This window comes from Pelobates fuscus, chromosome 11, assembly GCF_036172605.1.
Source record: "Pelobates fuscus isolate aPelFus1 chromosome 11, aPelFus1.pri, whole genome shotgun sequence".
NCBI lineage: Eukaryota > Metazoa > Chordata > Amphibia > Anura > Pelobatidae > Pelobates > Pelobates fuscus.
Window position 1 is genome coordinate 11,159,064 of NC_086327.1, and position 26,116 is coordinate 11,185,179.

General features: G+C 43.0%; 3 protein-coding genes across 6 annotated transcripts in view; 1 reads left to right on the forward strand and 2 right to left on the reverse strand.

The window, feature by feature from the left end:
- Positions 1-165: 165 nt before the first annotated feature.
- LOC134576725 (rap1 GTPase-activating protein 1-like) lies at positions 166-8,770 on the forward strand. Its single transcript, XM_063435442.1, has 7 exons — positions 166-317; positions 1,431-1,544; positions 1,703-1,823; positions 2,257-2,371; positions 4,140-4,243; positions 4,601-4,654; positions 5,896-8,770. Exons 1-6 carry the CDS (start codon positions 166-168, stop codon positions 4,607-4,609), a joined length of 615 nt encoding a protein of 204 aa, XP_063291512.1. The 3' UTR covers positions 4,610-4,654; positions 5,896-8,770.
- A 1,354-nt stretch (positions 8,771-10,124) lies between these two features.
- Positions 10,125-18,553, reverse strand: LOC134577877 (chymotrypsin-like elastase family member 3B). Its single transcript, XM_063436790.1, has 8 exons — positions 17,540-18,553; positions 16,975-17,060; positions 16,637-16,734; positions 16,228-16,362; positions 13,984-14,120; positions 13,636-13,778; positions 12,758-12,910; positions 10,125-10,237 (listed from the first exon to the last, which is right to left on the reverse strand). Exons 1-8 carry the CDS (start codon positions 17,577-17,579, stop codon positions 10,220-10,222), a joined length of 810 nt encoding a protein of 269 aa, XP_063292860.1. The 5' UTR covers positions 17,580-18,553; the 3' UTR covers positions 10,125-10,219.
- Positions 18,554-20,007: 1,454 nt separating this feature from the next.
- The window catches only part of USP48 (ubiquitin specific peptidase 48), a 34,736-nt gene continuing 28,627 nt past the window's right edge, over positions 20,008-26,116 (reverse strand). For 3 of the 4 annotated variants that reach the window (XM_063436694.1, XM_063436695.1, XM_063436693.1), the window contains exons 18-27: positions 25,676-25,737; positions 25,234-25,344; positions 24,889-25,022; positions 24,564-24,670; positions 24,377-24,481; positions 23,350-23,505; positions 22,896-23,021; positions 22,748-22,796; positions 21,448-21,474; positions 20,008-20,623 (exon numbers count right to left, since the gene is read on the reverse strand). In XM_063436694.1, the coding sequence (XP_063292764.1) occupies positions 20,601-20,623; positions 21,448-21,474; positions 22,748-22,796; positions 22,896-23,021; positions 23,350-23,505; positions 24,377-24,481; positions 24,564-24,670; positions 24,889-25,022; positions 25,234-25,344; positions 25,676-25,737 (900 nt within the window). In that variant the 3' untranslated portion in view covers positions 20,008-20,600. Of the gene's footprint in view, positions 20,624-21,447; positions 21,475-22,747; positions 22,797-22,895; positions 23,022-23,349; positions 23,506-24,376; positions 24,482-24,563; positions 24,671-24,888; positions 25,023-25,233; positions 25,345-25,675; positions 25,738-26,116 lie in introns of those variants that run through there. The other variant, XM_063436696.1, reaches the window with a different exon arrangement.

The following is a 26,116-nucleotide window of genomic DNA, read 5'->3' on the forward strand; positions in this document are numbered from 1 at the left end:
AGTGAAACGCGTTACTGAACACCACCTAACACTGGGAACCTGTCAAATCTGCCGCCATATATCAAACACCGAGGCAGAATGCCTTTCTATGGATGTAAAGGATTATTGGAAGCAATGAGTATTCCAAGACAGGTCTGACCATATCTGGCTTGCTTGCTGGCTGTCATGGATTCCCCTTGTTTTTTGAAGGAATTTAATGTTTTTCAGTCATTGATTGTACCAGGAAAAAGTCCAACCAGGAAGAAGTCTGGGCCATTCAGCTCGCGGAGAAGCAGCGCTATAGGAATAGAGAATATCCAGGAGGTCCAGGAGCGGAGGTAAGAGGTCAGATTGTGGATACAGAATTCTGAACAGAACCTCCGTGTTCTGCGTCGCACTGTGATAGTCCAGGAATGCAGGAAGGGAGTCTTGTTCGATACATTGCATTACATGGGGTATAGAATAATAGACAAAATGGACATACATTTAATAAATAAAAAATGAAAGCTCTGGATTTTTTTAGTTTCCTCTTTGTCACACTTACCAGCCCCTGCCCTCCAGATCCTTTAGTTTGGCAATATTTACTTGTCACAGTTTGAGTCTTGTCTAGTATTTGGTATTTGTGGTTGGATCGGGATTTTGGGGTAATCTCAGGGCTTTGTGATATATACTGCACATTGACATAATATGATTACACATGATAAGGATGTAAGATGATTATGATATATGATAACATATATCATAATAATCTATTACATGATCTTCCCAATAGGCAGATTATGTTTTCAAATCCTATGCTGCGTGATGTTACGGACGCTGAGAAGCGCATGGCCTCCTAAGATTAGTGGGCGTATCTATAAAGGGAGAAAGGCTATAATAAGGACATTGGTCTGTCCCAGTCACACCGCACTGCTCGATGGTATAACAACCACCATATCAAATAGATTAAGACATGTGTACTAATGCTGCCATAGGAGTAAATTGATTTTTTAAGTACCATAACCACTATAACTCACTAGAGTGGTTATGGAGCTCATTTGCGAACAACCATTTCCTAGAATAGCGCCTACAGCCTGGCCCCTCTGCTCGGCTAATAAGCAAAAAACCTCTACATTGTTTGTTTGCATAGCCAGAGGCAACAACGATATCCTGGAAAACTCTACCCTCACTCCCTTATTATAGTATCTCCAGAGATACGTTGATGGCGCTATTATCCTTTAATACTCCGTTCGCCATCATGTATCCCCTGGATAATGTAAAAATACGCAACGACATGATATTCTTATATGATATGATTTTTATGATAAAACAATGTAATTATGCTGATAATAAAACGATAATTTGATAATTATATAAACATACAATACAATGATAGCATAAATAGACACTAGTAAAACAATATAGTGATATAATATAAAGATGATTGCCACCTCCATTCAATTGCTTGACAGGGAAAGTCCAAATGGTGCTCAGAAGACCCCAGACAGTGGAAATGTTTCCCAGGAACCCAAATCGGAGAACTCCTCGACTCACAGCTCCCCTGAAATGCCCACCACGAAGAACAGGTACATCTACGGCACAAACCTCTCCCAAACTGCTGGTTTAAACAAGGCTGGTCGAAGCCGCTTGTGATGCGTGCAGGATAACTGCGATGCCTTTATTTACGGTATTTGGTAAAGGAGTCTTGTAAAAATTACGATTAGTTTAATCCGGTTATTTTCAGAATGGACTCCTCTCCCAAACCTGAAGCCCAGAAGGATTTCTCACGCTCCTCCTCCAGCGCAAGTAGTTTCGCTAGCGTGGTTGAAGAGAATGAAATGTTGGATGAAGAAGACACCGGGATGGTAAGTCTCCAACCTTTGGTGCTCGATTTTATTTTATGATCACTGTAGGTCCCAAACTGAAAAGACTCATAAACTTGGCTATTTTTCCAGCCAAGCTATTTCTATGTAAAACGTAGGGGGTTCCTTTTCGCTGTTACACAGCTTACAGTTTAGTGATTAAGCCCCGGTGTGTATTACAGAAGTCGAGTTCCCTGATCAGTAGCTCAGTTCCAGGGCAGACGTGAAGTAAAGGTTAATGTGCTGCAGTAAGAAAGGGAATCTCTGTCCCTGTGAATTATTGTGTTTGGGATGACGTGCAGATTGTAACTCACAGACCCTTTCAGTGATTGCTGCTCTGCGTGATAAAGGTCAGGCTGTGAGAATGTGTCCTCTCTCCATCTCTGACATTGCTGTCTTATCGCATTGACTATCTTTATGTTATTTCCACAAACAGGAAAGTGCTTCATCGTCTTCAGGAACTCCACACAAACGGGATTCTTTCACTTACAGCACTTGGTTGGAGGACAGCGGGAGCAGTGCGAGCGCAGTTAGTGGGATCAGCTCCATAGGTATTGAATCTGTAGTGTGCGTCCAGGAATGGAAATCTGGGATTATACAGGGAATAATGCGGCTGGAGATTATAATCTACTGATAAACGTGGAATAATGCGGCCGGTAATTAGAATCTGAGGATATACAAGAATAATGCGGCTGGAGATTATAATCTACTGATAAACGTGGAATAATGCGGCCGGTAATTAGAATCTGAGGATATACAGGAATAATGTGGTTGGAGATTATAATCTACTGATAAACGTGGAATAATGCGGCCGGTAATTAGAATCTGAGGATATACAGGAATAATGCGGCTGGAGATTATAATCTACTGATAAACGTGGAATAATGCGGCCGGTAATTAGAATCTGAGGATATACAGGAATAATGTGGTTGGAGATTATAATCTACTGATAAACGTGGAATAATGCGGCCGGTAATTAGAATCTGAGGATATACAGGAATAATGCGGCTGGAGATTATAATCTATTGATAAACGTGGAATAATGTGACCGGTAATTAGAATCTGAGGATATACAGGAATAATGTGGTTGGAGATTATAATCTACTGATAAACGTGGAATAATGCGGGCGGTAATTAGAATCTGAGGATATACAGGAATAATGCGGCTGGAGATTATAATCTATTGATAAACGTGGAATAATGCGGCCGGTAATTAGAATCTGAGGATATACAGGAATAATGCGGCAGGAGATTAGAATCTGGGGATATACAGGAATAATGCGGCAGGAGATTAGAATCTGGGGATATACAGGGAATAATGCGCCCGTCAATCGGAATCTGGGGATATGCAGGGAATAATGCGGCCGTAGATCAGAATCTGGGAATATACAGGGAATAATGCGGCCGTAGATTAGAATCTGGGGATATACAGGGAATAATGCGTCCGTAGATCGGAAACTGGGGATATACAGAGAATAATGCGGCCGTAGATCGGAATCTGGGGATATACAGGGAATAATGCGCCTGTCAATCGGAATCTGGGGATATGCAGGGAATAATGCGGCCGTAGATCGGAAACTGGGGATATACAGGGAATAATGCGGCCGTAGATCGGAATCTGGGGATATACAGGGAATAATGCGGCCGTGGATCGGAATCTGGGGCTATACAGGGAATAATGCGGCTGTAGATCGAAATCTGGGGATATACAGGGAATAATGCGGCCGTAGATCGGAATCTGGGGATATGCAGGGAATAATGCGGCTGTAGATCGGAATCTGGGGATATGCAGGGAATAATGCGGCTGTAGATCGGAATCTGGGGATATGCAGGGAATAATGCGGCTGTAGATCGGAATCTGGGGATATGCAGGGAATAATGCGGCCGTAGATCGGAATCTGGGGATATGCAGGGAATAATGCGGCCGTAGATCGGAATCTGGGGATATGCAGAGAATAATGCGGCCGTAGATCGGAATCTGGGGATATGCAGGGAATAATGCGGCCGTAGATCGGAATCTGGGGATATGCAGGGAATAATGCGGCTGTAGATCGGAATCTGGGGATATGCAGGGAATAATGCGGCCCTAGATCGGAATCTGGGGATATACAGGAATAATACAGTTGGAGATCGGAATCTCTGGGAATATACGGGGAAAGTTATTGAAGTGCAGTATACTATATCTCAGTGTATTGTTTCCCGCTGTCCAGCGAATGTGTTGTTGTTTGGAGTACACTGTATTAGTGTATAGATCTGTTGGTGACATTTTTCTTATAACCTGTCATTATGTTTTCCATGTTCCCTTATCCCTTGGAGTAGGAACACCTCGATCTGCACATCCAGAAGATCCTAAATCTGGAGACCCCTTGTATCCAGAGATTAAAATACAGTTGGAAGAGACAGAGCACCACACAGCCAATCAGGTGAGAGTTTTGTTTTCCTCTGCACGTGATTGGTCACTACAGCTCCTCATGCGGAAGTAATAGCTTAGTGCCTGTCCGTTCACAAGAATCACATTGAAAATACAAGGTTTTTTGTATTTTTTTTTATTACATGCAAACCGTGTTCCAGCATTACATATGTGGGTACAGAGTATCCCGTAAGCCTCCAATAGGGCCGAGACTGGTCCAGAACAAGTCTTTACAGTAATCCTCTCTTATTAATTATGACATTATTGGCAAGAAATTAAATGATCTAATGAGGTATTAATATGCTGTTTTGTCCCTGTGTTATTTTCCCTCTTACTACCCTTTGTTTCCTCTGTCTTTGTTTCCATACAGCGCTGCTAGCCCTGTCTTCGCAACTTCTTCGTAGACGTACGACTGTCCGCGCAGGTCAGTCTCCCAGTTACGTGATTCATCCTCCTGTCTCGCTGTTACAATTTCTGCCTTGATTCTTCCTAGTTTCTATTCTGTTATTGCTCTCATGTCACTATGTGGGTAACAGTGGTTTTATAGTAGATAAAGTTTGCTCTGCTCCATCGGAAGCATTGACCCATCAAATCCCTATATATAAACATGCAAGATCCAGCGCACTCACTCATTTATTAAACCGCAATCACAAAATGCTCACCCTAATGTAGGCTTAGTTACAGTATCTATTCATTGTATAAGCCTGCCACAGGGTCAATGTACCCCATTCTTGGCAGGTCCTACTCTAACAACCTAATGCCTCTTATGAGATCAATCTACTTACTGGGAGTCCCAGGAGGAAGCATTTCCCAAGTAAGTGGATTGAAGTTGCTGTTTAGTGAATGAGTGAGTGCACTGGATCTTGTATGAATTGCACCCTATAATGTATGTTCAGGTGAGTGAGCCTCTTGGTTTCTTATGTAAATATATTTGGGAGTCTAGGCCAACTCCCTGGTTTTGCACCACTCCCTCTCACATGTGCCTCATTTCAGGGCCCAATTTAACCTTGCCCTGCAGAAAGCCCCAGGGTGAAGTTTTCCTGTTTTCCCCAAGTAAGTGGATTTATCTCATAAGAGCAATCATTAGGTGGCTAGAGTTGGACCTCCATGAATGGGGAACATTGACGTTGTGGCAGGCTTATGCAATCCATATAAAGACACTCCTCACTTACCGACCGGGTTCAGTTCTTACGATTCTTTCGTAAAACGAATTGGTCGGTAAGTGAGGATGCATTACAGAGCATGCGCGCCAGTGCAGGTCTATGTTCGGGGAAATTTACCTGAACGTAGACATACGCACCGAAGCAGGGAATCCCTCTAATCTATATTGGGAAAATTCCCAGAACATAGACCAGCTCTCTAAAGTGGGAATCCCTTGAATCCCCACGCTAGAGAGCTGGTCGTAAGTGCGAGTAGTCGTAAAACAGGTAGGTCTTAAAGTGAGGACCACCTGTACTGTAACTAAATTGTAGTACACCATTTTAATACTGTCATCTAAGCTCATAGTTGAACCAGAGATTTATTGGAGAATTGTTTTATTTATTTCTTACTGGAGTCAGGGAAAGTGTTTGCTATCAATAAATATGTCTGCAGACTTTATTTTGTTTTCACGCTATCCTTACACTTTCAGCCCAAAATGAAATCCTTGTCACTTCCTATTCCCAGGGACATCAGAGGCGTCAGAAGCTGGAGGATCTCTGGCAGACTCCGGACTTCAGTGCAGCTGAGTGTGAACATCCTGCCTTCAAACCCAGTCTGCCGACTTCTCACTTCTGACATGGCGGCAGAACTCCTCGTGCCTCCCGCCGACCCTGACTCTCACTCCCATTTCCTGTGTATTGGGGGCTTTATATCACCGCTGGGGTAGAAGGAAGGCTTAGTCTGCTTCAGCAGAATATATCGGATTTAGACTAAATGTGGCAGTTGCTTCTAAAAGTTACTGGAACTTTACTTCCAAACCAACTCTGGAACACGTTATTCTTTCACTGGACATTGGCCAACTCCGTAATTATGGAAATTCCTCTTCTCTGCCCAGTGGAGCATTCGATTCAAGTGAGCAATACGACTTTGGAGTCTTTAACCTTAGAACGCCATGGTGTCATTGTAATCGATGGCACAGTCTATGGCGGGCTGGCCAGAAGAGGTCACCATTGGAAATTTTCATTCAAAGTGACAGTGTGCTTTCCGTTGAAGATGGTAGGAAGGAGGTCTGTTCTGGAAACCTCATTGGAAGATGTTTTTAAGATTACTGAGATATGGAGGTTTATTCTTGTCCTGAATTGCCGAGTGCATATATTGTGGCACCATCACCTCCCCTAGGGTTTCTTTAATCTCAGGACTTTTTAAAATGCACAAATTCTGGATCTCAAGCGCAAGGACGTGTCGGGAAAAATGTTCCATTGAATGGGGCAGAAGTTGATCCCAAACAATCATATAAATAGACAGGTTTAAAACAAGCGTCCTACTACCAGCTCCTGTGCAGATGCATGCGTTCGCTGAGTCAGATTTTTACGCACTGTGTGTTCTGTGTTCGTCTTGTACAGCGTCCCAATACAAATGTCCCACAATTCCTTCAGAGAAGAAAATTAATATTGTTGTTTGTAAGCCACGTTGTCTTTAACTGTAAGAGCCAGAACAGTGTGAAGTGTTGATAGTGTCAGGATTTTAACGTTTTTGCGAGGGTTTATAATTTGGCACATTTGCAAGTGAGGTCGCAGTTTTTGGACAAAGACATTTGCTTAAAAGCTTACGCACATTATGCATACAAATTAATAGAATTTGTAATGTAACCTACTTAAAAAGGGAACTTGTTTAAGTTTGATAAATTGAGCGATAAATGCAGAATTTTTACATCAGAAGAAATGTGATTTATATCAATATATATCACAAAACTGTTTCAGTGGAGGCAGTTATCTGCTAGTAAGAGTCTACAAAATGCAGACATTTTGCTATTCTAGCGACGCAGTACAGTGTGCTGGATGGGTGGTGGGCCGCCCCAGAATCTGTTATCACGGGGTGCAGCATGAGGAATCTGGGTAGTATGCTATTTATTCTGCATGTTCTAGTGTACAGTTTATTAGTCACTATTGGTGAGATGCTATCGCTGGACCTATCACACTCGTGTCTGTAAAGAACCTATGAATTCCATCTACCACGTCATCCTGTTCCAAATTCCATTTTTTGGACCTGGCGAAACACAGCCGTGCAAACCCAGAGTCTGATCTTATACAGGACTATAGAAAAACACCACAGTACAATGCAAGTGTTTTTTTTTGTTTTTAATGGCTCCCTGCATTGTACTTGCATTACAGCTAGTTAAAGGTTTAGTGAGCGCTCGTTACAGACACTGGAAAGACTATTGTAACGTTTTTATTTTGGTCGATATTTTAATGCAATATTTTTATTCTGCATTAAAAGAGATCTTGACAACCCTATATGAAGGTAAAAGCCTGCCAAGGCAATGGGCCCATCAATGCCCTTTCTTAATTTATTAGAGCAACATCTGACATGATTACAAATTGTGTCACTGGGCAACATTTTGGTAAACGATTGAGGACGGTGTCCCTTGGGTTAAATCATTATATTAAATGTGTCTTATTCAGTAAACAGGATGTAATGACCCTTTTAATAAATGCTGTATTGAGCCCTGCATGGCGTCTAACCATTTTCTTGGGCACGTCATTTCTGAAATCCAGGGGGTCTATTCACGGGATTTGATTACCAATTAGATTAGAATAGATGAATTGCGAATAATCTCCAATTTGGCTATTTTGGTCAAGATTTTTAAAGGTTGGCTGTGACTCGCTGTTTAGTGAATAAACTCCTCAGTCTATTGGACTGAGCTTCACGTGCTCTCCGTTAAACCCTAACTGGCCGTATTCCCAGACGGAATGGAGCTGGGCAATCCTTGTGTGAAATATTGTCTTTAGTCCCATCTGGAATGTGCATGCGCCATGTACTGTCCCACACGCACATAATCAAAGCACGCAAATAGTGCCCTCTAGTGGCTTGTTGTAGTTATGACTTCCTTCACTCCACTGCCCATTTGTATTTTGTAATTGTACTTTCTGTCTGTTTTTACAATGTCTCAAAGTCTAATTGTGCATATTTTCCTTGATTACTTTATTTTAATTGTTTTATTTAATGGTAAATAAGTAGAATCGGAAATGAAGAAAACCACTAACATGGTTATATTTTTACTAAAGTCCGAAGTTTTGGGAATTCAGAGAGAATTTCAAAGTTAAGGCCAAAGCAAATGAACTAGAAGCATATCTGGAGAATTACTCCTGTTTGATTATTTTGGCCTTAAATGAAAGTCACAGGTATTCCCAAAAATCACTTTAGTGAATAAACCTGCAATTCTTTTTATTTAATTTTTTAAGCGATATTATAATTACTGAGTTTTCTCTATTTTGTGTCTTTCTGTGTAAAAAAAAAAAAGAAATATTGTATCTATCTGAAGGATATGTTAATATTATTTGTATAAAAGGCTTTGAAAAGGTTCTATGGCAAAAGAGAAATAAATTATATGTACAGATTACATTGTTTGTGTATTGGATACAATTGAATAATTTTATTTTAAATGAATCCAAAGTATCACCCTAATAAACTAAGGTACTATAGTGATGAACTGTTTCACTGGGTTATTCAGTAAAATGTCATGAAATCCAAGAGAATTTAATTTTTTTTAGGCCAAAGTAGCCAGATTAAAAGCATACAATATAACATTTTGAATAAAATGTCAAATTCATTTTTAATTCCCAACAATCCACACTGTACCAAATATCTATTTGAGGGTATGGCTGTCTCCATCATCACTATTATCCTCTGTAATGGAGTCTACGTGAGCTCCCCCGTTATCCCCTCTGTATTATGGAACTTCCATCATCTCCATAATAATTGGCCAGGGCATTTGTAATGACAGGGGTCCAGTAAGATTGGCCTGGCAAGATTGTGGGGTGTTTGGTCATCATCAATGATATGGACGCCCCTTTAAAAGTGAGTATATTAGTTCAATGCTCTTGCGTGAGAAAAAGGCCCTGTATTTGTTCTGAGCAGCACAAGTAAATTTAATGACCCCTTGAATTGATTGCTTGTAATTTGTCTCTGGTGTCTCCATAAGTGATATACAAGTGGACAAAAGGGCCAGGAAAGTGTATTGTGCATGTGTTTGGAGGCTGCTTGTAGAATTGAGTGAGTGGATTGTGGTGTTTTGTGTAAAAAGATTGTTCAGTTGTGTTGTGTTTGTGGTATGAAATGTGTAACTTGGGGCTGTACAGAGCAAGAGAACGTGTGTGCATAGGGGATGTAGTAAGTGTGTGCATTGGGACTCTAATGTATGTGTGTATAGGGGATGAGGACAAGGGATTTAGTGTGTGCATGTCAGGAATCCAGTGTGTGTATAAGTGATGTACTGTGTATGTGTCTGGAATGTAGTGTGTTCGTTTAAGGGATCTAGTGTCTATAGGGGTGCAATTTGTGCTGTTGAAGGGTAGAATGTGTTTGAGGAGTGCAGTGTGTATGTGTGCTGCAATGTATACGAGGTGTTATTTAGTGTGAGGGGTGCACTGCTCCAGCATCATGAGCGATTACATTAGTTCCTGTTATTTCACTGAATAATTTAAAGCTTCCCTTACCCCCCTCCCATATGATGGAGTTTCTGATATCTCAATGTATGATTAGAGCTGCCCCCCATCCTCCATGATGAGTTTATGTAATATCGCCCCCCCCGCCCCCCTATATGATGGAGATTCCGATACATCACTGTATGATTGGCATTTCCCTTCCTGTATTTCTGTGATATCTCCCCACAGAACATTTTGTTTATATCTGTATTTGTTCCCCTCTGTGACTTATACTGTGTATGTTCTGTAATTAACACAATATTTCGAATTCTGGGGTATTGCTCTTTATTCGGGAAAATATTGGAAATGATAATTAATCACAGTAATATAGCGCCCCCCCACAGGCTGCTCCGGTGTCTTCATGTTCAGTTATTGCTGATTATCTGTGAAGGGAAACATGAAATATGAGAAGGAAAATTGTTTATTTTCTCTCTCTCCCTCACCATCTTCCCCCCTCTCTCTCTCCCTCACCATCTTCCCCCCTCTCTCTCTCCCTCACCATCTTCCCCCCTCTCTCTCTCCCTCACCATCTTCCCCCCCCTCTCTCTCTCCCTCACCATCTTCCCCCCCCTCTCTCTCTCCCTCACCATCTTCCCCCCCCTCTCTCTCTCCCTCACCATCTTCCCCCCTCTCTCTCTCCCTCACCATCTTCCCCCCTCTCTCTCTCCCTCACCATCTTCCCCCCTCTCTCTCTCCCTCACCATCTTCCCCCCTCTCTCTCTCCCTCACCATCTTCCCCCCCTCTCTCTCTCCCTCACCATCTTCCCCCCCTCTCTCTCTCCCTCACCATCTTCCCCCCCTCTCTCTCTCCCTCACCATCTTCCCCCCCTCTCTCTCTCCCTCACCATCTTCCCCCCCTCTCTCTCTCCCTCACCATCTTCCCCCCCTCTCTCTCTCCCTCACCATCTTCCCCCCTCTCTCTCCCTCACCATCTTCCCCCCTCTCTCTCTCCCTCACCATCTTCCCCCCCTCTCTCTCTCCCTCACCATCTTCCCCCCTCTCTCTCTCCCTCACCATCTTCCCCCCTCTCTCTCTCCCTCACCATCTTCCCCCCTCTCTCTCTCCCTCACCATCTTCCCCCCCTCTCTCTCTCCCTCACCATCTTCCCCCCTCTCTCTCTCCCTCACCATCTTCCCCCCTCTCTCTCTCTCTCCCTCACCATCTTCCCCCCCTCTCTCTCTCCCTCACCATCTTCCCCCCTCTCTCTCTCCCTCACCATCTTCCCCCCCTCTCTCTCTCCCTCACCATCTTCCCCCCCTCTCTCTCTCCCTCACCATCTTCCCCCCTCTCTCTCTCCCTCACCATCTTCCCCCCCTCTCTCTCTCCCTCACCATCTTCCCCCTCTCTCTCTCTCCCTCACCATCTTCCCCCCCTCTCTCTCTCCCTCACCATCTTCCCCCCTCTCTCTCTCTCCCTCACCATCTTCCCCCCTCTCTCTCTCTCCCTCACCATCTTCCCCCCCTCTCTCTCTCCCTCACCATCTTCCCCCCTCTCTCTCTCTCCCTCACCATCTTCCCCCCTCTCTCTCTCTCCCTCACCATCTTCCCCCCTCTCTCTCTCTCACCATCTTCCCCCCTCTCTCTCTCTCTCTCACCCTCTTCCCCCCCTCTCTCTCTCTCCCTCACCATCTTCCCCCCCTCTCTCTCTCTCCCTCACCATCTTCCCCCCTCTCTCTCTCTCTCCCTCACCATCTTCCCCCCCTCTCTCTCTCTCCCTCACCATCTTCCCCCCCTCTCTCTCTCTCCCTCACCATCTTCCCCCCCTCTCTCTCTCTCCCTCACCATCTTCCCCCCTCTCTCTCTCTCCCTCACCATCTTCCCCCTCTCTCTCTCTCCCTCACCATCTTCCCCCTCTCTCTCTCTCCCTCACCATCTTCCCCCCTCTCTCTCTCTCCCACCATCTTCCCCCTCTCTCTCTCCCTCACCATCTTCCCCCTCTCTCTCTCTCCCTCACCATCTTCCCCCTCTCTCTCTCTCCCTCACCATCTTCCCCCCCTCTCTCTCTCCCTCACCATCTTCCCCCCTCTCTCTCTCTCTCTCTCTCTCTCCCTCACCATCTTCCCCCCTCTCTCTCTCTCTCTCTCCCTCACCATCTTCCCCCCTCTCTCTCTCTCTCCCTCACCATCTTCCCCCCCTCTCTCTCTCTCCCTCACCATCTTCCCCCCTCTCTCTCTCTCTCCCTCACCATCTTCCCCCCTCTCTCTCTCTCCCTCACCATCTTCCCCCCCTCTCTCTCTCTCTCTCCCTCACCATCTTCCCCCCTCTCTCTCTCTCCCTCACCATCTTCCCCCCCTCTCTCTCTCTCCCTCACCATCTTCCCCCCCCTCTCTCCCTCACCATCTTCCCCCCCTCTCTCTCTCTCTCCCTCACCATCTTCCCCCCCCCTCTCTCTCTCTCCCTCACCATCTTCCCCCCTCTCTCTCTCTCTCTCTCCCTCACCATCTTCCCCCCCTCTCTCTCTCTCTCTCTCTCTCTCTCTCTCTCTCCCTCACCATCTTCCCCCCTCTCTCTCTCTCTCTCCCTCACCATCTTCCCCCCTCTCTCTCTCTCTCTCCCTCACCATCTTCCCCCCTCTCTCTCTCTCTCTCCCTCACCATCTTCCCCCCTCTCTCTCTCTCTCTCTCTCTCCCTCACCATCTTCCCCCCTCTCTCTCTCTCTCTCCCTCACCATCTTCCCCCCTCTCTCTCTCTCCCTCACCATCTTCCCCCCTCTCTCTCTCTCTCTCCCTCACCATCTTCCCCCCTCTCTCTCTCTCTCTCCCTCACCCTCACCATCTTCCCCCCTCTCTCTCTCTCTCTCTCTCTCTCACCATCTTCCCCCCTCTCTCTCTCTCTCTCTCTCTCACCATCTTCCCCCCTCTCTCTCTAACATCCCCATACAGTAATAACCTCACTCATACTCACATTGTTGATCCAGTCGTTGAATGCGGAAACTCGAGTGAATACTGTGGGTTTCTTCAGAGCATTACAGCCGAGGGACGACACAAAGCTGGCAATGCCATGGACCTCCCATCTCCCATCAGCCGCCTGGCAGTTCAAGGGTCCGCCAGAGTCCCCCTAGTAATAGCAGAGAGTCTATAATGAGTGGGAATTATTCTGTTTGACACCAGCGGGGAGAGTCAGAAAGAAAGACTTTACTTGCTGCTTTTAAAGCGTACGGACACCTTTTATTTCTGCTACAATGGAATATAGGAAATTAGGAATAAAATGGATTTCACAGCAATTTCTCTAAATAACAAATCACTTCTTACGATAATAAATATCGACACACTTACCTACACTCTCTGTAACTTACAACAGCCTAGAATTTTAAGGAAAGACCTTTTTCAATGTAACCCGGAGAAATTGGAAACCTTAAAATCCCTAACCCTAAATTCATGACATTGACCCTAAAATTCTGAACTAGTAATAGCTCTGATCTAAAATGCCACAATTGGCAGGCGCACCTGAAATGTCCTACTTCCACACACCAGCACTTCCACTAAGATAGCTGTAGTTGTTATGGTACTTAGAGGGCTATTTACTAAAGTGAGATTTGCTAGGAATTCAAAGTGAGTTTCCATTATTTACAGGTCAGCTATTTTTGGTCTACATTTTGAAATTCACTTTTGTAAATAGCCCTGAAAAGAGGCTCCTTAATGCTAGCTGAGTATCTATGGATGCCGTGGTTAGATCAAGAGGATATTCAGTACTGGTACAGTTTAAAAGGCAGCTAGGTCACCAAATCCGGGGTCTCTGTCTTGTCCCTCTTTGTTTTTACGCAGTTAAGGAACTGAACTCACATTGCAGCCAGACTGTATGTCCCCGCCAGCACAGATCATGGTGGTCTTAATGGAACTTCCCCACCAGTCTCTCTGAGTGCAGGTGCTGTGGTCCACCACGGGGAGGAGAGCTTGTTGCAGAATGTCTGGGAGATCTCCACCAGCTGCAAGAACAGACAGTGAAACGCGTTACTGAACACCACCTAACACTGGGAACCTGTCAAATCTGCCGCCATATATCAAACACCGAGGCAGAATGCCTTTCTATGGATGTAAAGGATTATTGGAAGCAATGAGGATTCCAAGACAGGTCTGACAATATCTGGCTTGCTTGCTGGCTGTCATGGATTCCCCTTCCATCATACTTACTGGTGAGCCGCCCCCAGCCTGTGATGTAACAGGGGTAATTGTTGGTGAGAATCTGCTCTGACTGTGGCAGGCACCCAAGCTGTGCTTCCTCATTGAGCTGCGCTGCACGGGATAGTTTGATGAGAGCGATGTCATTCCTGGTGAGAAGGGAACAAAATCAGTCACAAAATTGCGAATGGCTTCACTTTTCAAGAAAAAATGCTGGGGAACTGACTAAAAACATTAGGACAGAAAAGAGGGACAAAATATGAACTGACCCTCCCTAACAAATCCACCGCTGTATTAACAGGGGCACTTGGGAGACTATAGGACTTCATTGGCTTTGATATGTTTAGTCAGTTAGGGTCAAGTGGCATTTTAACATTAAGCAAACGGTTTCCGCACTGATATACACTCACTGACAGATACACAGTCATTGGCACATACTGTTTAACCAACACACACTTTCACTGACAGACACACACTGACACACTGACTCACTGGCAGGCACACACTCTACGATACACACAAAATGACATACACACACTGACACACACTCACAGGCACACCCATTCTCACTGAAAAGACACACTGACAGCTACACTCACTCACAGTAAGGTGGACAGGCCCAGAACATGAGGCAAACAAGGCATTTGTCTGGGAGCTTGGGGTGGCATTTTTTGGCGCCCCCCTGAAAGTGCCACCCTAGGCAAATGCCTTGTGGTAAATACACCCCTGGGTGGGGGAGAGACTTCTTTTATAAATATATCTGAACTGATGCTGGACCCAAGTGCGTGTTAAACAGTTTCAAGGTTGGACTATGGAGCCATATGCTTCCTGGCACCATAACCACCATAGCTCCCTGTAGCATTTAAGAATGACCCTAGAGTTAAAGTAGATCTGCTTATTCCCACCCTCAAACAGCCCAACCTGCCTGGCCAGTCATAGTACAGTTTCAGATTATCCTGCATAGTATAGCACTGTTTAGACAATCTGGCCCAAAAGGATTTAAAATATTGCACTCACAAACCACTAAATGGAAAAGGTGTATAAATCAATCTCAAATTGTCTTGGCAAACTCCCAATGGATGAGCACCATCAATCTTGATATCACACTATAATAAAATATATTTTTAAAAAAGATTGTTTTGAAATGCGTAGGGTATTGCCAAGGTGTTTGTGTGTCATCGGATTTGGTGACGTTTTAATGATATTCTGCAAATTCTTTAAAAAAAAAAAAATGAAGTATAATAAAGTATATTTTTATATGGGATATAGAATGTTCTGCATCATCTTTTTAACCCCTTAAGGACACGTGACATGTCATGATTCCCTTTTTTTCCTGAATTTTGGTCCTTAAGTGGTTAAAGGAGCACTATAGGGTCATGAACCCAAACGTGTATTTCTGACCCTATAGTTTTAAAACCACTATCTGGCCCCCTTTGCCTCCTTAAAGATAGTAAAATCTTACTTGCATTCAAGTCTAAAGCTGTTGCCTCTGCCTGTGAACTTCCTCTGACATAATCAGAAGTGGTGACCTGATCCAATTACAATGCTTCCCCATAGGATTGGCTGAGACTGACAAGGAGGCAGATCAGGGGCAGAGCCAGCACAATTCAAACACAGCCCTGGCCAATCAGCATCTCCTCATAGAGATGAATTGAATCAATGAATCTCTATGAGGAAAGTTCAGTGTCTGCATGCAGAGGGAGGAGACACAATGTTTGGATGCATTTTAGGCAGCCATGACCCAGGAAGGATCTCTAACAGTCATCTGAGGAGTGGCCAGTGAAGTTATCACTAGGCTGTAATGTAAACACTGCATTTTCTCTGAAAGGTAATGATTCTACTCACCAGAACAAATGCAATAAGCTGTAGTTGTTCAGGTGACTATAGTATTTTATTTGTAATGTGATATCAAGATTCATGGAGATCATCCACTGGGAGTTTATCAAGACGATTTGAGATTGATTTATACACATTTTCCATTTAGTGGTTCGTGAGAGCAATATATTAAAACCTTATGAGCCACATTGTCAAAACAGTGCTATACCATGTAGTTTTTGTTCCTTTATCAGTTGGCTGTATCTCTATTTGTTTTGTGTTTAGTGTTGGGGATTCCTGTTAGAAGCTAATCTTTAGCTGCATAAAGTACTTAATTTCCGACATTCTTTGGGTGTTCGAGGTAGTGGTGTGTATATATTTCATTTATATATTTAATAACCACATACCTCAGATATATCAACTGTAGATGTCACAACTTACCCACAAGCCGCACATATGGACCACCATTTTTCATGGACGAAAATGTCTGCACTGTCTACGGGAATTATCTGTTCTCTTCCTTCGTTCACACTGCGGTCATGTTCCCCAAGTACGACTTGATATGTGCGACCGGAGCTGTTTGACAATATGTTAGTTTAATTATATTTTCAAAGATTTGCAGACAAGACTCTAAAACAGGAATTATTAGTAGTATGGAGAAACAAACATATCCTACAGTACCCGTTCTACTACACTTGAAGCAATTATCAACAATGTTCCTGCTGATTGTTCTATTTTAGAACTTTTAGACAGAATTTATTATTCGAATGTGTGAAAAGTCTACATTGTGTTTCAGCATTAAAATCCCACTTCTAACACCAATAAATGCAGGAGAGGTCAAAGAACCTACGAGATACAGTGAGCAGCTGTCAAGACCCAGTTAGGGGCAATGAGACTCCCTCCACAAGTGTGGTAGAACGCGTTTTCTTTCTCATACTGCAGGGAGACCTGAAAAAAGGAGATTGATGTAAAAATAAGGAGTGAGCGATAGAAAAGAAGTTGGTAAATAAGGGAAATGTCTACTGAAACCTGGCACTTAGAATATCCAATCATATGGAATATTTACACATACATCCATAAAACAAAATGGTCTATAAAAGCCAATAAAATAAAGATTTCAATGAAATGCTGCTCCTCTTGCAGATTCTCTTATATATCTAACATGATTGTACTCGGAGTGGTACTTACCTGCCAGGGCCAAGTGTGGGGTGCAGCATTCTCCCCATTTACCACACGGATGTTTGGGGAGTATGTGGGGGTCCCACAGCCGTACGCTGTAAAAAAATTAATTTAAAAAAAGGCACCTCATTATTCAAGGTTTCAAAATGTATATTGACATAATTATTATTCACTAAAGCGAGAATTCAAAGTGGAACAGTTCTCAGCTATGCTAACATGACCCTACTCCAAATACTAATCACCTAACCCTCCTTCATCTAATGTGGTTCTGTGGGCAATAATAGAATCAAACTGGATCGCTATTAGCCCCTAAAAAATAACTCAGCATATAAAAGTACACTGTGTGCCCACATACCCAAACACTAAGTGTGAAATAAACTATATACAGTGAAAATGAAAAGTGAAACCTAGTGACAAGTATAGAGCATTTCCCGTAACATTCTCAGATCGGTGTCTGAGCACATTAAAAAGAAAATGTTCAGTAAGTGGGTCTAGGGTTAATGCAGGTAACAGTGTCCCGTCGTCGTCCCCACACCTCCCCATGTGAAAGATTGTTAATTTGCTGTCTACGTACCTCCAGCCACCAGCAGCAAAGTCACCACAAGTTTCAACATTTTGTTAGAGAGATGGTTCCTCGCACAAGAGGTCTTTAATAGTCGCCGTTATCAGCAGGAGCTGGGAACGTTGGCCTGATAAAGGCCGGCACACAGGTGAGGAGAGCCGTGGCCAAGGCCATCCGCTGTTTCGCCATCATTTCTTGAGTTGTCTGCCTTGTGTAACGCCAGCTGGCATTTCCCGATTTCTCCAAAATAAACATGTAGCTTATTTTCTGACAATGATGCTGTCCTGGCACCTTCTAAACATGGGCTGATAATGGCCCAGTCATCACAGACGCAGGGCAGCTTACCTTCCACTAGGACCTTCCCTGCAGTGGAGGAAGCTGTTTGCTATATGTGTTGCTAGATTGCAACTTTGGGAGCTGAAACGTGGGATGTGAGTCTTCCATCTCTGCAGGTTGTGTACAGGGAAATAGAATATTAGTGGGGTTTTTAAAATGTACTCAAACCAGCAGCCTGATATAAAAAGAAAGATCCCTAATGGGGGTGCTCCCCAGGCAACAGTCAGAAGGGGTGGCTGGGAAACAGAACCTTGCTGCACATTCTCCATAGTTAGGGAACACACGGATTGCATTGAATACCTGGCTGTGAAGTATGTACTTGTTTGTCATGATGGATTCTCCCATATCTGCTAGTATAGGTGTTATTCAGTTTTCCTGAAGCCCCAGGTGTTTATGGAACCTAGCAACACCAATCTGCATTGCCAAGTAACAAAAACTAAGGGAGTCTGGTTTGTAATTCCAATGGGACACCTCTCTCTCTCCTGGTTTAGAAAGAAGACACGCTACACTGGCTTACTGCTCTTTTGGTTGGTTCCAGCAGCCTAGTTGGGACTTTGCGAGCGTAACGTTATTCTTTTCCAGAGGGAGAGAAGGTGTTGGGTGATAGATGCAGCCTATATCTGACAAATAATTAGAACGGTGACTTTATAATGATACTATATTATAACTTTAACTGGTTTCTGTCACTATACCCAGCTCCCTCTAGCACGTAAGCCCTCTCTGTGCCTGTGCGTATAACTCATCTGGTTACCATTACGTGTCTGTTAGTCCACCCATTGTACAGCGCTGCAGAATTTGTTGGCGCCTTATAAATAATAATCATTTTACTTTGTTAGATTCATTGTTTTCTACCGATAACGTGGCACAATAGATATGGCAGTACTACCTCTAACATCTGTCTCTTCACTGCCTTGGTTAGGGATACGGCTAATGAGGTGCCTGTTTGTTCTATATTATAAGCATTAAACACTCATTTTAACTCTACCTAGACAACACTATTTATCCTAAAACCATGGCTTTCATTTCTGTTTATTCTTTCAGCAATAAACGGGTTAAATTGCCTTTACATGGGATTTGTTTTGACACTATTGTAATCTGTGCTTTGCATAGTATACTGTCCGTTATTGTGAACCCATTATTGTCCTTTATTGTGAATGTTACAACGTAAGTGATGCAACGTAAATATACTGTACACCCACTTAGCACCACATGATGTTTATTACACATTAAACCATTAAATCTGCCTTTTGATGACGATTACAAGACGTTGGGGGTATATTCACTAAAAAAAAAAAAAAAAATAGAGAATTAAACTGCAATCGATAGGATAAAATAAGCAAGCTGGGAATAAAGGCAAGCTGGAGTATTTTAATTTGTTCCCCTTCTTCAAACGTTAGCTTAAGTTTTATTTGACCAAAATCCCAACTTAAACAAAAGAACTCCAACCAAGGAAATCACTAGTGTTAATTTTTAAAATTCTAAGTGAATTTCAAATGTAAGGCCTCTAATTTAAAAGAAAATCTCCAAGTATGCTGCGCCTTCACTTTGGCTATGTTGGCCTAAACTTTGAAATTCTCCTTGAGCGGCGGACAAATCACTGTGTCTAAATGCTCAGACTTGTCATCCATCATCGGTGCTGCTGACCTGTCTGCCATGCTAAACCCCCACGACCCATGTGTTCTCCCCTCCTACCCCCATAGAACACCTGTCACTGACCAGACAGTTATACTGACACTCCTAACCATTTTTGTGTCATGGGGACATATATCACGCTGCTTACAGTTTCATAGAGTGATCTTTTCTGGTGAGAAAGTTGATGTGATGGAAAACAGAACTGCCACCAAGAGGGTTCTCCTGCTCTACACTTTTCAGTCACTCATAAACACAGCGTGCGTAGCTATTTCAATTAACCTAGATCTAAAATCGATACATTTCCTGAATATGTGATTGGGAAAAGCTTTTACGAAGCTACTGCCTTAACCATTTAAATAGAGGAGTGTGACTTAGGATCTATTGAGGAGGAAACAGCACAGGTACAAGTCTGGAAAGAAAAGACATTTCACTAGCAAGTCCAGGTATTTCCAAGTATTTCTGGGCTCTGGTCCAGTTCAGGAGCAGTATTACAAATATAACATAATAAATGGTCCATAGGAAAAGCAACTTGCTTTATTCACATTGTACGTTTGACATAACAACCCAGATCATACTGAGCTGAATTATTGGGAATTCTAACAGCCAATGTATGTGTGTGAATGAAACAGTGCAGCATGGCAGTCTAAAGCCTACAAACAAAAACCAGTCTCATGCCTTAAGGAAACTGCAAAAAAAAGTATCCATTTTTAATAGGTCTGACACAGGCCATTGTGTTAAGAGCTTCCACTACCCAGAAGACCTTGCAGCTCAAGTACCTCTGTCCCAATGGGGATCAATCAAAATACTCGTAACATACCGAATATTATCTAAACTCTGTATGTAAACAAGTTATATGGCGGCTCTTCCTCGACATTTTAGATTTTATTTCCTCAATTATATACATTAAAAAAAATGTCATTCACCCCCCCCTCTTCCAACCCTCTCCTTCTGCAGTCCTTCAGTGCAATCTGCTAAAGTCATTGTAAGGCATTCGGCATGGGCAATGCATTCGGGAGGTGACGAGTCTGTATCTGCTATTCTCACAGCTGATACATTTTGCACCCTTTGTAAATTCGCTTTATTTGCAGGTTGAGTTGTCACAGTTCTAATGCCCAAGCAGACCAGTTCCTGAAAAGAATTAAGAAAAAAATAGAAAACTTTTAAAGAGAACAAAAAGGATCTGGTGGCAAACAAACTAGTTTATACACGAAGGAGGAATGGTACAATATGCAGCATGAATCTGTGTGCCACAAACTGCTGCGAGGTTCACACGGAAGGCAATAGAAGGTTAGGGGATCCATGTGGCAGCTGAATTGAAGAAATTAGTGATATCAGATCTGACAATGCTATGCAGTGCAGACTTTCTGTTCCAGATAAAATGCATTTGACGAGACACTATGAGCTTGATATTTATAAACCGTGCCCCATGCTATGACAGTCACTGAAACCTATAATCTATTGTTACAATATGGACATGAGCTGCCAGTTACTGGACACATGATTTCTACAGTCACTATCTGCAGATTTAAAGCCATAAGTGGTTCAAGGTGAAGTTCTAACCAGACAGGAAACAGACACGGATTGTGATTGATTACACTAGTCATAAATAATTCACTGCCTTGAAACGCTGCTGTCAAATTTAATAAACAGATATACGTGGGGCAAGATCATTGTCTAACCTCTTAAGGTACATCAAGTACTGTTTAAGCACATACAACTTACCAAAACCAGTGGAGTACACCCATGGCATTTCATTTACATGACCAGAGAGTGATCACCAGCAAAATGTTGATCTCAACAGCGCTGGGACTGGAGTAGTACTGAAAGGGTTAAGTCTGGTCGCTTGTTTCAGTCAGCCAATAAAAACCCGGGCAACTCTCAATTTCAAGTATTTGGCTTTAAATACATCAAAGTTATCCAGTGTGAGAAAAAAAGTCAAAATAATTACGCACCTTTAAATCCTTCTTCTGGCATACAAACTAGGAATAAGCAAGAAAAAGTTCATAAATATATGGCAGGAACACAAATAAAGATAGTACACATATGCAAATACCAAGCAGAACAAGATCACAACAAAAATAACTGAACACTGTGTTCAAAGAGAGGCGTTTAAGACAAAGCGAACCACAAATATACAGTACGCAAACATTCTATAGCAGATCTACGCCATTTAGGCGACCAGCTTCATAGCGAGTATTAAACACTTTATGCACCAAAACAGCTTTACGTTAAAGAGCTGGCACTATAGCTTCCCCCTCTGTCAAGGATCCCCCACCCCCATGTGGTGCAGTAAGGGGTTAAAAAACACTTCTGTCACTTACCTGGGTCCATCGCCGATGTCCCTCTGCTTGCTTGGGTCTGCCTTCACTCCTCCCCTGCCGACGTCAGCCGGCAGGGGATACCAAATGCTCACTCGCATTAACAGCCACGCTCGCATTAGGTTTTCCCTATAGTTAAGCATTATTCAATGCTTTCTTATGAAGATTCTGGTGACGCAGGAAGATCTCATGCATAGCGTGAGGACATCCAGCGTCATTTAGGCGACCAAAAGTCCCTATAGTGGCTGTCTCGTAGAGAGCCTCTAGAGGTGGTGTTAACCCTTTAAGGTAATTATTGCAGTTTATTAAAAAAACTGCAATACTTACCTGCTCAGGGTTAAGGGCGCTGACCACTTCAATGAGCTGAAGAGGTCTGGGTGCCTATCGAATCCCTTTAATGAAGCAGTTTTAGTGTATAGATTATGCCCCTGCCATCATACTGCTCAATTCTCTGCCAATTTGGAATTAAATAAATTTTGTTTCTGTTTATGCAGCCCTAGCCACAACACAGGAGGCTGCTGTAGGCTCTAGCAAGCATTTATTTAACAGAGCAGGAGATAAGAAATGAAACAGACTGTGCAATAAAGGAAACTAAATTTGTTTTTAGGAAGGCAGTGGAGGTCTCATGCAGGGAGTTGAAATATTGAGCACCGAGACTGCAAGTGCATGATCTAAACACCAAAACCACTTAATTACGCTAAAGCTGTTTGGAGCCTTAGAGAGTGCTTTTACATAGCACAGATAGCAATGCTAGATTTACAACTTAGCAATCATCCTCCATTCTGAGCTAGAATGATGTTTTCAAAATCTAATCAGGCCTCGATTTCCTCAATAAGGATGTCATGAGTAGTACAAAATATTGGCAACCTGGGTCATGGAGTAGAAACACAATGGATTTTTTTTAAATCTCTGTAGGTCCCAGTTCCCTCCTTACCTTGCAGTACATCATCCATACTGGCATAATCTGCAAGTGGTTCATCAGCCTTCAGAGAGCGAGAGAAAAAATTATAATTTATCAAAAAATTCCATGAGTTCATAGGGCTAACATGAAGATATCTTGCATCTAGCCGTTAAAATCCTACCTTTAACACAATGACTGATTCTGGAATGATTCCTAACTCCCCGAGAGTGGCAGAGTCATTGTCCAGTACTTTCCCTTCCAGAGACAAGTTCTGGTCAAATGGGGCGACGGAAAACGCATGCATGATCTGCAGAAAGCAAACGAGTAACTCGCACCATAATGAATACAGTGTCCACATGGAAAGTCTCCCCCAGTGTGACAGAAAGGACATTATTCCACACACTTAGCTTGTACAATGCGATATGAGGGGCATAGTTACTGGAATACAGACTAGTTTATACACTTTGTTGCATTTTAGGTGAAAAGCAGCAATTTGGTATTATGAGGAAATAATGGCAGTCAGTGACAGAACCCCATTAAAGATTTCTGAGGCACAGTTCTAAAACGCTAGGAAATTCCATGAGCTTTTACAGATTCTCACAAGAAAAAGATAATCGCTTCAGAGGTTTCATTACCTGAATTTTCAGCTCCTTTAAAGTCTGGTTAGCGGAGACCAGTAAAGCCTTTTCTCCTCTCACTTTGCGATGCCGCGTGCTGCGGCGAATCCCTTGCTTCTGATGGGAAAGGAAGCCTTGACTGGACACCTTCTGTCTCTTTGCTGCCCCGTTGGCCTAAAGAGGTAGATAAATCTCTCTATCCATGAATGGCACAAATAGTTTGCGTTGTCTAACATCGCATCGGTATGGAGAAGCAAATGTTTATTGGACAAAATCTTTTACAGTTGAATCAATTTTGGCCCTTTTTTTTAGGCCATTTTGTACATGTAATCCAATAACGTATGCCTGATGCACTCCATCATGATGTTTGTGGATCGCCTCTCCTAACGCGCACACCATTGGGGACTATGGATCTCTACCATTGAGCTCTGATGTTTTAGCTTTACTGCTTATTTTTCCCTATGTGCCGCACATCCCATATTCTGTGTATCAATCAGTATGAATCTAGCCTAAATCCTGAATCCAGTCTCCCGTTATGAAGAATATCCATATTTACTATTTAGTAATGGGGCACCTGGTCTATGGTAACTGCTGCTTAGAATTCAAAATCCTAGTCGGGGAAAAAAAACGAGTTTAATGCACTATTCCTAAGAACACTTTAACAGCTCCTTCAAGGAGTGTCACCATGTCACAGTATGCCGGAAGTATGAGAAATTAAACCACTGTAACAACATGACTACCATCCCCACAGTAACACTCACATTGTAATATCCAAGGAGCACGATGTTCTAATCTTATACATGCATTACATTAATCTTACACTCAACTTCCGCCTAGAATGTGACCATCCAATAAATAAAATATACACTGCTGAATAATTACTGTATTGTCACCCGCCAAGTTCTAAGTACACCTGTATAAAATCACACATACACATTATATATATATATATATATATATATATATAGAAAATGTTCATAGCTTAAGCGCATGATAATATTAACTTGGTTCTGCAATGCGAAGGATCCTATTAAGAGTCTCTCACCTGATTGAAATCAGGATCACTCTCACCCTCTGGTCGGGGATCGTCTTTTTCATCTTCTGGTTCTGAGCTGCTCACGTTCAGTTCTGGAGCCGCTTCTTTCATCACCTACATGAAGAGTTTGCACAGGTCAGTATCTGTTTTCTGATGAATGTATATCAGACGCAATGCTACAGGAAGAATGCATTACCTTTTTATCGTCCACCACCTTGTGGACATAGACTGTAGCCTGTGCATATTCTCGCATGTCCCTCTGCTGTTGACATAATAAACCCTCCCGGCACTCTGGACATAATTCTACAACAAAGACGAGCAACTTAAGAGCGTGTAAGGATGCATAAATTGACACTAGAGAATGCCTAGCACTCGCCAGTGACCTTTATGTTATGTAGAGGATACATTATGCTCTAAAAAGCTGTACTTAGAAATCTACATATTTTGCCTTTAAAAAGCCTGTTACAAAGCACACAGTTTCCGAGACAGGAAACTAATACCGTATTAAACACTTGATTTACCAGGATCTGACACGTAACGCTGAGTTACCGTGGCGTCCTCCTCCTTTATAAATGTTTTGGTGATTTTGATTGTATGGTCAACAGTAAAGAGTTTTCGGATGGCTTCCCATTCGTCAGGCCATATCAGAGCTAGACTGTGTAAAGAAAAACACGATATACAATGGTTGCAAATGACAGAAGTTTGCATTTCACAATCAGTAAAACTCCAGCTACAGTAACCCACACACACAATCTCAACTGAACGGTCAGCCATCTAAGTATCCACCATCAGACAGGATAGGGACATAGATCTGAATAGTCTTCCTCCCACCCAAATCACCATCATTAAACAGATTAGAAACTCACAGCCTGGCGTCCTCCTTCGTCATGTTGGAAAATGTAAACATAAGGCCCCCGTGTGGACACAGGAGGATGCTGTTCCCCAGAGAGAAGACAGGGCTGCTTTTTGTTGGTCTCCTGTACACAAAAATGAAAGGATTTTGTTTTTAACATTACTTAGGACTTACTGTGGGCATGAGATTATATTTGTGCCCGTACAAGTCTCGCTAACAGAGATCTCAACTACTGACTTCGTGTAAGGCATGTAAACTAAAATGTCTCTTTACTGCAATGCTTAGTATTCTGTACTCAAGTGTGTACAGATATGGTACAAGAAAACAGTATAACCAGGGCTAATGGCTTCAATAGAGCAAAACTTTAAATTCAGTCTAAAAGACAAGTAAACATTTCAGCTATGAGGGGGGTAGCAGTTGTCTTTATAAAGAAGATGAAATGATGGTGTGTTTACCTAATGAACTTCCTCCATTCTTCCACAAAAAACTGAGATACAACATAGAGCTCAGACGCTTCCTGTATGACATTAAACAAAATGAAAGTCAATTTCTTTAAAAACAGTTGAGTAGGTTTAGTTCAATCCAATTATTCACACATTCAAACATCTTCTGCAACATTTTACAACACACCAAGCAACCTTCCCAACACACGCAGCGAGCACACCACACAACCTTCCCAAGACACGCAGCGAGCACACCACACAACCTTCCCAACACACACAGCGAGCACACCACACAACCTTCCCAACACACACAGCGAGCACACCACACAACCTTCCCAACACACACAGCACGCACACCACACAACCTTCCCAACACACACAGCGCGCACACCACACAACCTTCCCAACACACAGCGCGCACACCACACAACCTTCCCAACACACGCAGCGCGC